Consider the following 14348-nt stretch of genomic DNA (forward strand, 5'->3'; position numbering starts at 1 on the left):
GGTAGGGCATCCACTTTCTTTGTTGGATCTTCTCAGTCTGGGGGCACTATTTGTTATCTATCAGAAAGGGGGGAATGAACTGCATAAGTCTCAGTACCACAGTCTCAGAACTTTTGGTCTCGGAGACCATCAACCACACGTTCACAGACTGTGGTGAATGTAACCTCCGCTTAGTGTGGTTCGGTGGATAGCGTCATCACGGGATCTTGTCACTTAAGTGTGCCGTTCTGCAAGTGACGTCAAAACCTCCACCAGGAGGGAGACTTTCAAGATGTTTCCAGTGTTGAGTGGATTAAAATGATCTTCTATTCTTTAGATAAACATAGAAAAAGAGCTTTCCGATCATCGTGCGCATCTGTAACGCACAGAAACCATAAAATATTTGGGTATATAAATTTAAGAGAACCATGCAAGTTTATACTAACTGAATTATATTTCCCGTATTAGGTCCACGCACTTATGGAATGATGGAAGTGCCTCTCCCTCCCCATAAAAGGCTGTGTAGCCTTGGTGAAAATGGCAGTTCTCTGTGTTTTTATCTTTCTGTTTTCCACAGTAATCTGCATTCTATAGGCAGAGGTTTTCGGCAGATAGCTACTCTAATCTCAAACATTGTGTGGGCCAATTAATGCCCTAGCATAGGTTTGAGTATTTTCTGTCAATTAAAAGAGGATGGTAGGCTATCAGTGCCCAATCAAAGATTGTGGGCCTTATTTAGAGCACTGCAGAACGGATACTCCATTGCAAAAGTGACAAAGTATCCTACACCATACAGAATATCCGCCTGCCTCACTTACAGTAGTCTGAACCTTCAGTATGTCAGCAGCGGAGACTACCTTGTCCCTGCCGCTGACATTGGGCTTGATTTAGAGTGCGTTACTCCTTCAGGGCAACAGAGTATTTTACTCCGTCGCCCTGGCTGAGTAACAGCACTCCAAATGTAGAGATGTCCACTGTCCCACTGGACATCTCGCACATTTGCAGGATCCGCCGTCACAGGGATTCCTGTCAATGCTTTAAAGTGTGTCATACAGCTCCATCAACATTGTATTTTTTTTAAAACATATTTTTATTTGCATTTTATAATTTAACCATGACAAGTTATGAGACAAGACATACAAACACGTAACATACTTTATGTGTTTTAGCCAATGATGTAATCAGTGATGTGTGAAGCTGGTTAGTAGGTCTTGTGTCAACGGTGGTACTTGGAACAGTGTGAATGCCGTGAAGAACCAGGGCGTACAAAACTGGGGATAGGTGCATGGAATTACGAAGTATGGGTATTCAATGCGGGTATACAGCTCCTTCAACATGATGGAAACCTAGGGAACACTTTCAATTTCTTTACTTTTCAAAAAGAAAATCCCATGGTGGGCTAAAACCTTAGTTTTGGCTGTCATAAATCAAATTATGTGCTTTCTGGTGAAGGTGGAAATAAAGTTAAATTATCATGTGAACTGGGTAAAACAATTAGTTAGCTAAGCATGTGGTTGGGGCATTGCTGTAGGGTATGCATAGGTGTATAAAGTCAAATCAGGAGATACTACTACAGAAATGATTAATAAATGAGTTCAAGATGCTGATATAATAATCAGCAATGACATATGGAAGAGCATCAACTAAATAACGTTTAGCAGTCAGGGGAGTAAATTATTGGCTTATGCATTTTTGTCCAAATGGATATTTTACTGCACTCCAGCTTACCTCCATAAGAGTACTCCTACTTGTACGACAGGTTTGGCTGCATATCTCCTGGACCTGTCCGTGTTTAAATATATAATGGGAGGAAATCTGAAGTTTCATAAGAAGTCAGAGAGGAATGTTAGTCCCGCCAGACCCACAAATTGTACTTCAGGATATTCTCCATCAAATTCAAGGTATATTTATATACCACATGAAATGAATATTTATATTTAAGCTTTTGGCTAGATCATTTCCTACTTATTTATGGAAATCTGAGCAAATTCCCATCTTCAACAATTGGCATGAAAACATTAACCATGCTAAGTTTAAAGTCTGTGAGGTTTAGGGTTAAATCACACTGCCCCAGCCACCATAGGGCTGGAAGATGACTTTCACGTCAGAGAGTGCAGAGCCCTGTAAGGAGTTAGGGGGCACAGACGACCGCAGCTGGCAACATCAGTTGTTTTGACTCCTTTTCTTGGGGTTATATTTCGCACCCTTGATTCTGTTCCCACTCCTTTGTTGATTTTCTCCTTTGTTGGCTTCCTCATCCTCCCTCTCCTGCTTTCTTGTACTGACTCCTGTTATTTGATTTTTGACTGAACTTTTTATTTGACTTGGCTGCTGTTTTTGAACCTGTTCCATTTATCTCCTTTGAAGTGGCTTTGGAAGCTAAGAACCTGCTCCTAGGTTAGCATTTCCCTTTTTTAGTTCATCAATTAGGGATCAACCTTCCGGTGGAGCAGAGCGCTACTCATCTTCAGTTTTCAGACAAGTTTACGGACTAATAAAGGTGATGCCTCCCCTCAAATCAATGAGTCGTATTGTGCCTCTGTGACTCTCAAAGTCCAATCTAGGGCTTCTACCAACCATCGTGCTGGTAACGAGTGTCGTTCTCTCTCGCTTATCCCATTCGCCTTTGTACCGTTTTGAGAATCAGGTGCTCCCTAATTTCCTGGATTGTGATACAGGGAGGGGAACCACCTACTATGGAAGAAAGTGGATGTAACCTAAATATCCTTCGGGCAGCGTTACAAGGTTTGTGACGTAGAATTCTTCTATACAGTCCTTGTGGGAGCAGGGCAGAATTATAATACAATCTGAGGACTATTGGAGGGTTCAAATATAATATAATAGACTGGTCTCATTTAATTTCTTGAAAGACTTTAAATACATTGTACACACTAATGATTGATATTCTAAGGATTAACCATAGTTTTAAGAATATACAATGATGAGAAGTATTTGCTAATAATGTATTTTTTTTACAGATTTCTACATACATTATTAATGCCCTAAATTAAAATAACATTATACATATAAAAAAAGAAATAAAACCCAGAGGAAAGAGATGGTAATCGCCAGTCACCAAAAATGCATTCCATCACCAGACCTACTGGAGGGAGGGGGGAGAGAGGGAAAGGGGTGAGGGTGGGGAGGTGTGGCGCAGAGGCCAGGGAGGCTGACTCCGCAGTGCAGGGCTCACGGTTCGATCACCGGCAGCAGCTCAGCTCAGCACCATGTGACTTTGGGCAATAGTTCACTTAATCTTCCCGAAGACCCCGCGCCTTGAGACCCTTAGGGCTGAGTAGTTTGCACTTTACAAATACCAAATTTAGATTTACCTACAATCCATTGCCAAATGCGGTGCCAAGAAGATGCGCTTTAGATGTTGGCCAACCTTGCATTATTCATTTTCTTCTCCACAAGCACTGCCAATAGATGTTACTTTCTTTTAAAAGCAGCCTTTTAATTCTGGATTTCGGTTCTTTATCAGTATGTGTTTGAAGGTGTCAAAACACACAATCTGCCAACACTGAAGGGACTATGCCCCTGTGGCCAAGCCCTACAGTAATGCTGTTATGGGTGCACATGACAAAACATGAATTTACATGTCCTGACTGTCCATGTCCTGTATGCTTTCTTCTTCTTAACACTACTACGTCAGTGAGCTACCCAGTCCATAAATAAAACCTGTGGGTTGCAATAAAAGGGACTAAATGAATTATTTCATAGATAAGAGTTAATCATGACTCATTCTAAATGTAGTAAGCTATTCACACCTTAACTTCTGCTGACTTGCAAACAATTTTATGGGAACTTGATTTTTGCTCAATTAAATGCATTATCTGGCTAACTAAAGATCAGACACACCCTGTTCTACCTTTGGCGCGCGGCCTTGCACTGACATATAAATATAAATTGCAGCAGCAGGAACTTCATTAGAAACACCCATCTGATTCAATATATCATTTACGTAGGTCCATGTGATGGGAGTTCCTCGTGATGCACGTAGCTTGGAAATGCCAATCATTACTAAAACATACCATCTTGGCTGTTCACTGGAAAGCCATGTGCCCTACTAAGTAAAACGCATTTGCAACTCAATTATCATAGAACTAAATGGATTTTTTTATGTGGCATGCCTCTGCTGGTGATATAAAGACTCTGGGCAAGGTAACTGGGGAATGCTGTTAAGTTGTACCATCAAACCTGCAAGGGCTAACAACGCCCAAGCTGAAGATGCTAAAAATGTTTAAGAGTGAAAAGCCCCACAGGCATTTTTTTTTTGTTTTTGTTTTTGGAAGACCTTTATTTCACATTTGTCCATCATCATACAGGGTGCATTGCATGGCCCACAGAGGGGCGAATCAAATAGTCAAGAAACAGAGTGATACGGCATGGATGACACAGCCATTTAGCTGGCAACCCGGGGGTCCAGCGGCAGTATACATGATGGAATCAGCATTGTCATTTGGAATTGCCCATAAGAAATGATCAGTCTAATTTTCTCTTTTTTTTTGTAACAACAGTAGAAATGTGTCATTCAGGCAAGCATCGCAGTCGTTGCAGCTTGTTCCCCGGGACCTCACCTAGGTGTGTGTAGAGCTGTATAAATGCATAGCAATGCGCGGGTCTCGGGGAGGTTGTGGGTATGGCTCGCATTTGCAATGCTCTACCGTGCATGACAATCACTGTGTGGTATAGCTCACTGAGGCATAAAACTACCGGTGAATGCTCGCGAGTCCAGGTCGCAGCCCTAAAAGCGATGTCCACATGTGCGGCAGCAGGGCGTGCACACTAATCCTCAGGCCCCAGGCGCAGCGGTCAGTCAGTGTTAGGACAGGTTCACTCCGCCTTGCCGCGTGTTTGTTCACTGCGTGCGCCGGAGCCCTAAGCGTCAGTACCTCTTCGTACTCCAGGTGTAGCATGCGTTTCGTAGTGTGCTGTCGCCTAGTGGTCGCTCTATCCTCAGTGTCCATATCGAGAGCTAAGTGTAAGTCTGGTCGGGGAACTTGACCAGCGGTTAAACTATCCCCCACGCGTCATAACGGCAGGGGAAAACTGGGGTCGGGTAATGTATCGCGGTCAGGGAGTGGGTGGAGGGGGGGGCATGAAGGAGATCATCGTGTGATGTAGCGGGGGGGGTAAGCAGCCAGAGGGACCAGGGCTAGGAGGACAGGAGCTGTGTGTGGGCGGGGGGGAGGGGAGATGGTGCACTTCCAGGTAAGGTCTCGGCATGTGAGTGCGCCCAGCGCGTCTATGAGGCAGGCGGTGGTCGCCTTAGGTCATCTCATGTTCCTGGCAGGCCTCCTGATACGTCTGGAGGAGATCGTCCCAGAGCTGGGCGATGGGGAACTTGCGTAGTCCCGCCGTTTCCTCCCTCAGGAGCACGGCACTTTCCGCTCGCGCCCAGTTAGTGAAGGACGTTCGCCAGTGCTGCGTGTGGGGAGGGGTAGCAGATTTCCAATGCTTGGTGAGCAGGCGTTTGGCTGTGATGAGGCCCATGTCCCAAAAGCGCGCTTGCACTTTGTTGGACTTAGTGCGTTTGTATAACCCGAGAACGCACGCTTCCCAGGTGTGCGGTAGCCTCTCTTCAGCTCCATGTGAGAGGAGTTTCAGGACTACTTCCCAGTATTTCCTCACCTCAGAGCAGTGCCACAGCATGTGTAGCAAGTCCGCTCCCGGTAGAGAGCAGCGCTGGCAGGCCGCATCCGCAAGCGGGAAGTACCTATTGATTTTATCCGGCGTGAGGTATGCGCGCTGGAGCAAATAGTACTGTATAATCTTAAAGCGGGGGTTTCTAGGGATGTTGGTAGGTCCCGCCAAGTGAAAAGCCCCACAGGCATGAGGACAAGGAAACTTGAAAAGGCGGACAGTACAAGCTACATTTTGTCGCTCCCATGCGGCAAGTCAATACACAGAAGACAGGTGTATTTTGAAGCAAGTGGCGGCGGCAAGTAAGACCGCCTATACTCTACCTGGACCTCTGTGATCAGAGCTCACTGTTGTGACTGCCTGTTGGAATATACTCGCCTTGTGCCGAATGCATGTATATACTCGGGCGCCCCAAACAATAGTGTAATTGGCAACTAGAAAAAAATATTCTTATACATAGAGGTCTCTTTGTGAACCCTGTTACTGGGACTCAAACACACTACTATGTCTGGAACTTTGTTAACTGAGCTACTTTGACACTTAGGCCTCTAGCCACAAAATGTTTAATTTTGGAGGAGGTTTTTCTCGGACACTGCACTTAGAAGTCTGGACCACGAGTAGACATCGCAGTTTGAGTACTGAAAAAGTGAAGTTCAACAGATCTTAGACTTGTTGCCGCTGAGACCTCAATCCAGCTGTGCACACTTCAAATTCCCATTGCTATAAAATAGCAAAAAAACATCTGAGCACCCCCACCAGGTGATGATTTAAACGAAAGAGTGCATGCTGGAAGGCCCAAGCGAACCACCTTTTGGTTTAATCCTACGCACAAAGCGTCCTGTTGGATGAGTAAATTGCAAGACAAACAGCTTGATCATGATAATTATTCAGAGAAAAACGTTCTGTCAATGAAGCCATTATACTCTTTAAAAAATATTGTTATTATATCTAGGCCATGTTTGTTATTCTATTGGGAAAGGCCACACTTTGGAGGATAAATAAGGCATTGTGATGCTGGAACCAAACGATTCTCCGTGACAACATAAACAAGTAAACAAGTCCCTTTAATGCACAGTCTGTTTAACACCTGGTCACCCGATGGAAATTGCTCGACAGAGGTTAAGAATTTGTGCATCTACCAACCCTGTCTTTGTGGCCCGGCCTACCGCTATGACCCCACTGAAGCAATGGACCTGTGGACGGTGGGTGATCTCCAGAGCTGTGAAAGTGCCCTGGGGCTAAGAGACCCAGACAAACACGGTATGAACTCCATTGTGGGGATCTACTTCTAATCGGGTACAAGTGCGCTTGGTCGCCCTGTTCAGGCCGCACCTTTGAACAAATTAAACTGGGCGGATCCCATTTAAGAATTCAGCGTTACTCAGAGGGTGGCGTTGATATGAGCGGTCATATCAACTGGCAGAGGGAAGATGCGTGCCTCCTGCTGATGGACCCCTGTTACAGTGCAGAACAATGGCCGCTTTCCAACAGTCACACTCTCCCACCTGCTCACTCTGCTGCACTGCACCCCTGCTCTGTTAGTGCAGTCCCAAACCTCGCCACAGGAGGGAGCATTCCCAGTAGCACAACCTTACTTCCTATATGAAGCTGTAACAGTAGCATCAACGCCATTGCCATATATCGCCCACCACTCGCGTCTGTGGCGCAAAATTCGCCACTAACAATGGGCAGACATAATGCATGATCAGCTTTTGGTTCAATACAGTTTGTGGTTCCCACAGGGAGGAGAGAAGCGGATGGAGGGGTTTATACTGCAAACTTCCTGCCCATCTTGCTCTCACACTCAAGCTACAGAGCAAACCCCAGCCAGTGGACCACCTTGAAAGAAGTTGCTTGGAAGTCTGGACAACAGCCTAGGGAGACGTGGGGACGCGTCCAGATGCTGCTGAGAGCAAATACCATACAGTTGCTATTATAACTCTGCAGCTCAGAGCCCCTAGCACGGTGAAGAAGAATCGCAGGCATTGTGAAGGCCAACTGAGCATCAGTTTGACAGGGACAGGTGACCGCCCAACCATATCAGGTTTGGGCCTGATTGACACAAAATCATGACACACATGAACTGTCTGTAACAATCACACACATAAGTGAAACCCAACTGGTGGCTCAAGGGACAGTGCACTGGAAGTCAGCAGAGCTGCTACGAACCATCTGGGGAATGATCCACAAGCTGCTCGCTGCCACAGAAGCAAAGAAAAGCAGGCCAGGCATGTTCACTGAGGGAAAAACCAGGCCGAGTGGAAGAAGCCTTGGAGTGATGCCTTCTGAAGGCAGTGTGAATGAATGAACCATCAGGGGTGGCTCTAGGGTCATGGCGACCCTGGGTTGGGAGCGTAGGTAGGGGGCCCCGGAAGAGGGAGTCCGGGCGGGGCAGATCGCGGAGGCCAGTGAAGAGGGGGGTCAGTGTGTTTGGAAGTGGAATAGAGCCGGAGGCCGCAAAATCCCTGCCAGGGGCCGCCACGCAAATATGTATCCATCCTCAGAGGATTATTATATTAAGGATATATATTGGCATGGAGGCCCCTGGGGTTTGGTGGCCCTGTGCAGGTGCACAGATTGCACATGCCTAAAGCCGCCCCTGGAACCATGATCGGAGACCTCGAGAGAGAGTTTATTTAGGTCGAAGCCTACCACACAGAGCAGCTGTCTGGGATGCTAACAACATCTTCATGACATTTGGAAAGCTTCCCTGGGAATACCTTCCGCTCATTGCTTAAATTGGATTGTGGCCTGTAACTTACATTTCCTTACTTTCTATTTACTGGCTACATTTGTTTTAGGCTCTCCAGCTTGAGTTAGTCCGTTCCGTAGCCCATACCTTGTTGACTGTATCCTTTCAAGTGTTCCCTTTCTGTAACCCGGCCTTTAAATCTTGTTCTTATTTTTGTTGCATGTGTCCATTCAAAAACAGAGGTCAAAGGTCGGGCTCTGTCTTCCAGCAAGCATGGTGTACCACCATGCTGGCTACTGGGGGTGTGCTGAGGAAGGCTGTACAATGCTTTTTTGGGGGGAGACAACAACATTTTAATTTCTGTAAATGAACTGAACGGATATTTTGGAATATACCAGAATTAAGAAAGCACAAACGAAGCACAATTTTGGTAATTCTGAAGTGTGGTGGAAACAAATATTTGAATACGATCAAAACAAATCAATACACAAGGTGATGACATTTCCACACATTATCGTTTGTGCACTGTATACTTTTACCACTAAAACTGTATGCCTGTGCAAATGCAATGGTCATTTCAATTGAAGATGTATTGTCTAAAATGACAGTGTGCTACCATACCATGCATACTCCTCTTTACTCCACTGCACTCTTCTCTGCAACATTTCACACCACTGCACTCTACTGTGCACCACTCCACTCGACGCCACCCCACACTGCTTCACTGCACTCTACTCTGCATTACTCCATTCAACACTACTCTACTCTATGCCAATGCACTATACTCCACTATGCACCTCTGCACTCCTCACTATTCCACTCTATGCCACTCTACTCTGCAACACTGCACTCTATGCCACTGCACTCTACTCTAACCTCTGCACTATAAACCATTGCACTGTGCTCTACAACACTCTATTCAAAAACGTAGGGTTGAAGTGCACATCTTTTATCCTCAGATGAGAAGGGGAGGGGTTTGTCAGGTTGTAAAAAGGGAAGCAGGTATGAGCAAGTTTATAGACGGTTCTTTTGAAAAAGGAGGAATGAGATCAGGACATGCATCACAGGTACGCAAGCGTTTCCAAGAGGTTTGGTTTAACGCACACTGGGTTATTCGCGTATGAAGAGAGTGGGGCGACATTTCCACAATGTGCATAATATGACTCCCAATGTTAGTTTAAGAGTGAGAGGATCGGGGTAGTATTATATTAAGGTCTCTCGTTGTTGGTCAATAGAGGCAATACGCTGAGGGAAGCATTTTATAAATATAGACACATTGAGCATGCTATAAGTTCAAAATGTAATACGTTTTAAAAGTCGAAACACACAGTCTAAAGTTATTGTTTATGCTTTGTAGTGAACCCCTGACGAAGGGCGGAGAGGAAGCCCGAAATGCATTGGGAATTATACACTACTGAGGATGTAATATGTATATGTCCTGCTGTTGTGAAAAGGCCTGGATGGGCATATCTACAGCATCAGATTTTTATACATTTAATGTATTTCATGTGACAAGATGAACCGAAAAATTTAAAAGATTGGAACAACGTAAATAAAGTGACTTAATGGATAATAATTGTGGCATATGTTTTTTGCGATGCAACAGTTCTTCTGGAATGGGAGCGATTGTGTTCCCGCACAACTGGATTGTACTCTACAACACTCTATGCCACAGTACCCTACACCATGGTGCTCTCCTCACTACACTTTACGCCCCTCTACCCTAATGCACTCTACACCACTGAACTCTACAACACTCTGCGCCAATAAACTCTATGCCACTCAATTCTGCATCTCTCACTCTATGCCACTGCACTCTACCCTACACCATTCCACTCTACTCTGCCCCACTTGACTCTACGCTGCTTCACTCTACGCCATGCTACTCTGCAACACTCTACTTCACTCTAGGCAACACCCTCTAGACCACTCTACTCTGATCTACATCACTCCATGATGCCCCATGCCACTCCACTCTATGACACTCTACTCCACTCTGACACTCTATTCTTCTCTACTCTACGACCCTCTACTCCACTCTACGCCCTTCCGTTGTATGACACTTTACTCCCTCCAAAACACTCCACAACACACTATGCCACTACAATCTATGTCACTCCATTACACTCCACTCCACACCACTCAACTCTGCTCTACACCACTCCACACCACCCCACACCACTGTACACCACTCCACGACTCTCTACGCCACTCCACTCCACCCTGCAATACACTACTCTACTCCATGACACTCTCCTCTACGCCACTGACTTTTAGCCATGCTGAACATCAGCCACGCCAGTGTACAATATGGCTGAAACATATTGGCAAAGTCAATAACTCTTTCAGAGGCAGGACCTATTGGCTTTGCCAATGCTTGTGATTACTTTGGCACATGATCACAGACATTAAAAGCCACCTAAATTCTAGGAAACCTGCAAACCAAGCGCAGCGCCTGTCTCACCCAAAAGGGTGGGGAACAATGGAATAGCGGGCAGGGAAGAAGTCAACGACTGGGAATAGTTGGTGGGGGGGGAGTAATGGGGAGTGGGGAGAAGGGGATACAATAAATATAAAGCCAGGTGGGCATGAGGGTAAAAGTAGCACACCAGAGAGATAGAAACACTGGAGTGGGGTAGAGAGGCACATAAGAGAAAAAGAGAGCAGCACATAAGGGAGAGAGCAACAGTGAATGCGTGGGTGGTAATTTGGTAGGGAGAAGCACGAGGGAAAGAGTTGGAAAAAAACATGCAGTGTTGAAACAAAAAGAAAATATTAGTTCCCTAATTCTGAGCAATGGAAAGATAACAAACGGTAGTAAAGAGGTTATGCTTCAGGGTAGGGACCAACACAGGAAGAGGAAGGCAAGCCATCAAATAAGAAGCAAGGAAAAATTAAAGTGACAACAAAGCCAGTCAAAGGTAACCAATGAAGCTGCCGGCCTGCGATTCCAGGTTGTAGGCGAATAAAGCTGTGTAATTGTTATCTGCCTCAATAAAGGTTTTTAAAAAAAAAAAGGTAACCAATGGGTGAGCAGTTAAAGACCGCTGTCAGTTTTTGGTTAGCCCACAAAAGGTCTTTCGCACCCAGACAGCTTAGACTGCCTATTAGACTCGAGACCTAAGAAACGAAAACAAGTGCAAAGAAACGTGCGCAATGAACTAAGACAACTCTTAATACTCCTCAATAGGTTGAAATGTGTTTTTATTAACTCTTTAAACACAATATGCAGTCTCATGATTTACATAAACATCCCTTGCATAGGATATACTCAAAATAATAATCTCAGGGGCTAGGCATTTTAAAGAAGAAAACTATCATGATATTGTACAATGTTCAAATCTATAATGCAGTAACGTGGAAGCCCTACGCCCTGGCAGCAGCGCTGGCAGCCTAGAGCAGCACACACATCAGTCGACCCGTTTTTTAACACTGAAAGTACAGAATAAATGCAAAAAGAAGAACAGGTCAATTAAGTGATGACTGACGTGGCACTGAATTTAAACCACCTTTCATACAACTTAGAGGGGTGCCAATGGACAAAGTACCTTGTTCTCAGAATCGTTGGCACGTGACTGGGCGAGGGCCGCCTGCACCGCCCCAGCTGCGGCACACAAAACATGCATTACCTGGTTATTGTTGTTATTGGCGGGGTCGCAGGCATCAAAGGCGGGGATGCGTTCCAGCGACTTTCCATTCTGCTGGCAGTCCAGGTGCACCAGGTCGCGGCAGTGGGCGTGGCAGGTGTATTTGCAGTCTGAAAGATGAAAAACATGAGATATTGCTTCGGCTCGTGCACAGCCATCCACGTCATATTTTCCTGCCTCGGAGAGGGCAGGGAGATCACTTTTGAGATTTGGAACAGTGAAGTGGTTAAAAGGGAACTGCACTCTCGCGTGTAAATCACAGCCGCGATTTAAAAAGATTGAAATCGTGGAATTAGCAGAAACAAACCATAAAGGTGAAGATAGGAGACTGTACACACAAATGCAGCTGTTGTAAATATTGTTTTACCACTTGCAAATGTTTCCAAAATATAATGCGTCAGACAGATCTTTCACACATTCAATCACACTGAGTTGTGGACTTACAAAAAGGACCCGGCGTTTAGATGGAGTTTGTAGGGAAGTTGAAAGAAGACACGGAGAGAGGTTAAAGTTGGAGACGTGGTTTATTAGCTCTTCTCGTCTCGAAGTCACGAGTTGTAATAATCATTTAACAGATGCAGCACAACCGATGACATTCCACAAGTTCAAAACACAACATGTGTAAACAGCAACACGAGCTTGCCACGAGCAGCAAGACGCAGCTTGCCACGAGCAGCCAGACGCAGCTGAGCGCTCGTGACAGCTCGAGTCACCAAGAGTACATTCCCAACAGAGTTGCTCTCAAACTCTTAGGCCTTCATGACGAGTACACCTGAGTGGTGTCCCTGGGTGTTGGGGCTATGTTGGATTCTGATTGTGCCTGCTATTTCCACAACTGCATTTACCAGGTGTATGAAGACCGGGCCTCGTTTTACTGGCTGCGCCAGTTAAAATCTCTGTGTTTTCTGGTAACAGTTTTGACCAGCTTAGGGCAGGTGGGAAATGTCTGTAGAAAAGGCCCTGTAAAAACCTGCTGAGTTTGACCCAGTATTTCCATAAACCACAGGCTTTCTTCTACCAGTGGTGGCTGGTGAAGTTTGGGAGTGGTGAGGCTGGGTTTGGCCTTGGGTGGGGGTCACAGCATTATTTGGGTAGCCAGACAGAATTTCCTGTGAATTTGTTTTTAAAAAACACAAAAGGGATGTAATTATGCATTTCCAGCACAATTTTTTAAAATAAGAATAAAAAGAAACATAAGATGGTGCCCCCAAATAGAGTTACCAAAGTCCAGGCGTTATACAATAGGCACCTAGACAACGGATTTCTAGCAGTTAGACGGAACCACATATAGAATTTTACGAAGACGTTGAATATTAAAGAAGCAAGTAGATGCCTCGCTTTGGATTTTAAAAGAGAAACCGAGGCCACTGTAAGCTGTGAAAAACACTGTGGCCTGATGAAGAAGTGACTGTTTACATTTTCCTTTATTCCAACTGTTGTCCTGGAATTAAATGCTATTGATCCAGTCTGAACAAACAGCCTTTTCAGTTCACATGAAATGGATGGATCCGTGTGTTTACAGGGCAGTGTGTAAAATTCTAAACCCAATCTGCTGCTATGGATTCAAGGAAGTCTGATCAAGCAAGGCTTGGGTCCATAACTCCCCAGACTGGACCACCTCAATATTGAAATAAGCAAACAGGATGTCTGGGGGGGATTATGTTGAATAGAGTTGTGATACATCTTAGACTATTAATTCCAAAGTTTTCAAGCTTTATTTTGCTTATTTTTGATATTTGAAACAAAGACATTCATAAATCAATAGAGTATGTCTTTTCAAAGAAACACCACATTAGTAAATCGCACAATTCAAAAATGTTTGAAATAGAACTATATACAACATTTACAAAGTGCAAAAAAATGTTGTGAGAAAAAAAAAAATAATATATGGAAAGTTTTTGCAAATAAATATTAACAGCATATCAATAATCACAAGAAAAACATCAATAACTCATGTGTGCCAGCCTGAAATTAAACCAGTCCTGCATTCATATTAACACCAGACGGACAGTTACTCATTTTCGAAACACGTTTCCTGTCCTGCCTGTGAGAGGCTGGGGATACCTAATCCACTGGTGGGTGTTGTCAGAAGCTGCTGAGGGAAATATTATTTAACATTCCTCATGACACACCCCATCAACAGTCCCCCATACTCAAAGCCAACGCGTTTCGATCCCCAAACAAATCAGGGATTCTCATCAGGACTTGGACTTGGTATTTTGGCTCTTAATTGTGGTGTGGAGTTGTTCCACAGGAACTGATGTCCAGAAACATTGCTTCAAATCTTATATTGTGATCGAAGCTTCAAATGTATGTGGCGTGTGGGACAACTCAGCGGTGTCAGTCCATTATCTTAAAATCGAAAAAAGCCATACATGATGCGG

At 44.8% G+C, this 14348-nt stretch overlaps 1 protein-coding gene across 3 annotated transcripts in view; it reads right to left on the reverse strand.

Annotated features, from left to right (window-relative positions):
- Window positions 1-14348, reverse strand: part of RASSF3 (Ras association domain family member 3) — a 627222-nt gene that overhangs the window by 297017 nt on the left and 315857 nt on the right. For all 3 annotated transcript variants that reach the window (XM_086919044.1, XM_086919045.1, XM_086919046.1), the window contains exon 2: window positions 11947-12074. In XM_086919044.1, the coding sequence (XP_086775170.1) occupies window positions 11947-12074 (128 nt within the window). The remainder of the gene's footprint in view (window positions 1-11946; window positions 12075-14348) is intronic.

The sequence above is a fragment of the Lissotriton vulgaris genome, chromosome 1_1, assembly GCF_964263255.1.
Source record: "Lissotriton vulgaris chromosome 1_1, aLisVul1.2, whole genome shotgun sequence".
NCBI classification, from domain to species: Eukaryota; Metazoa; Chordata; class Amphibia; order Caudata; family Salamandridae; genus Lissotriton; species Lissotriton vulgaris.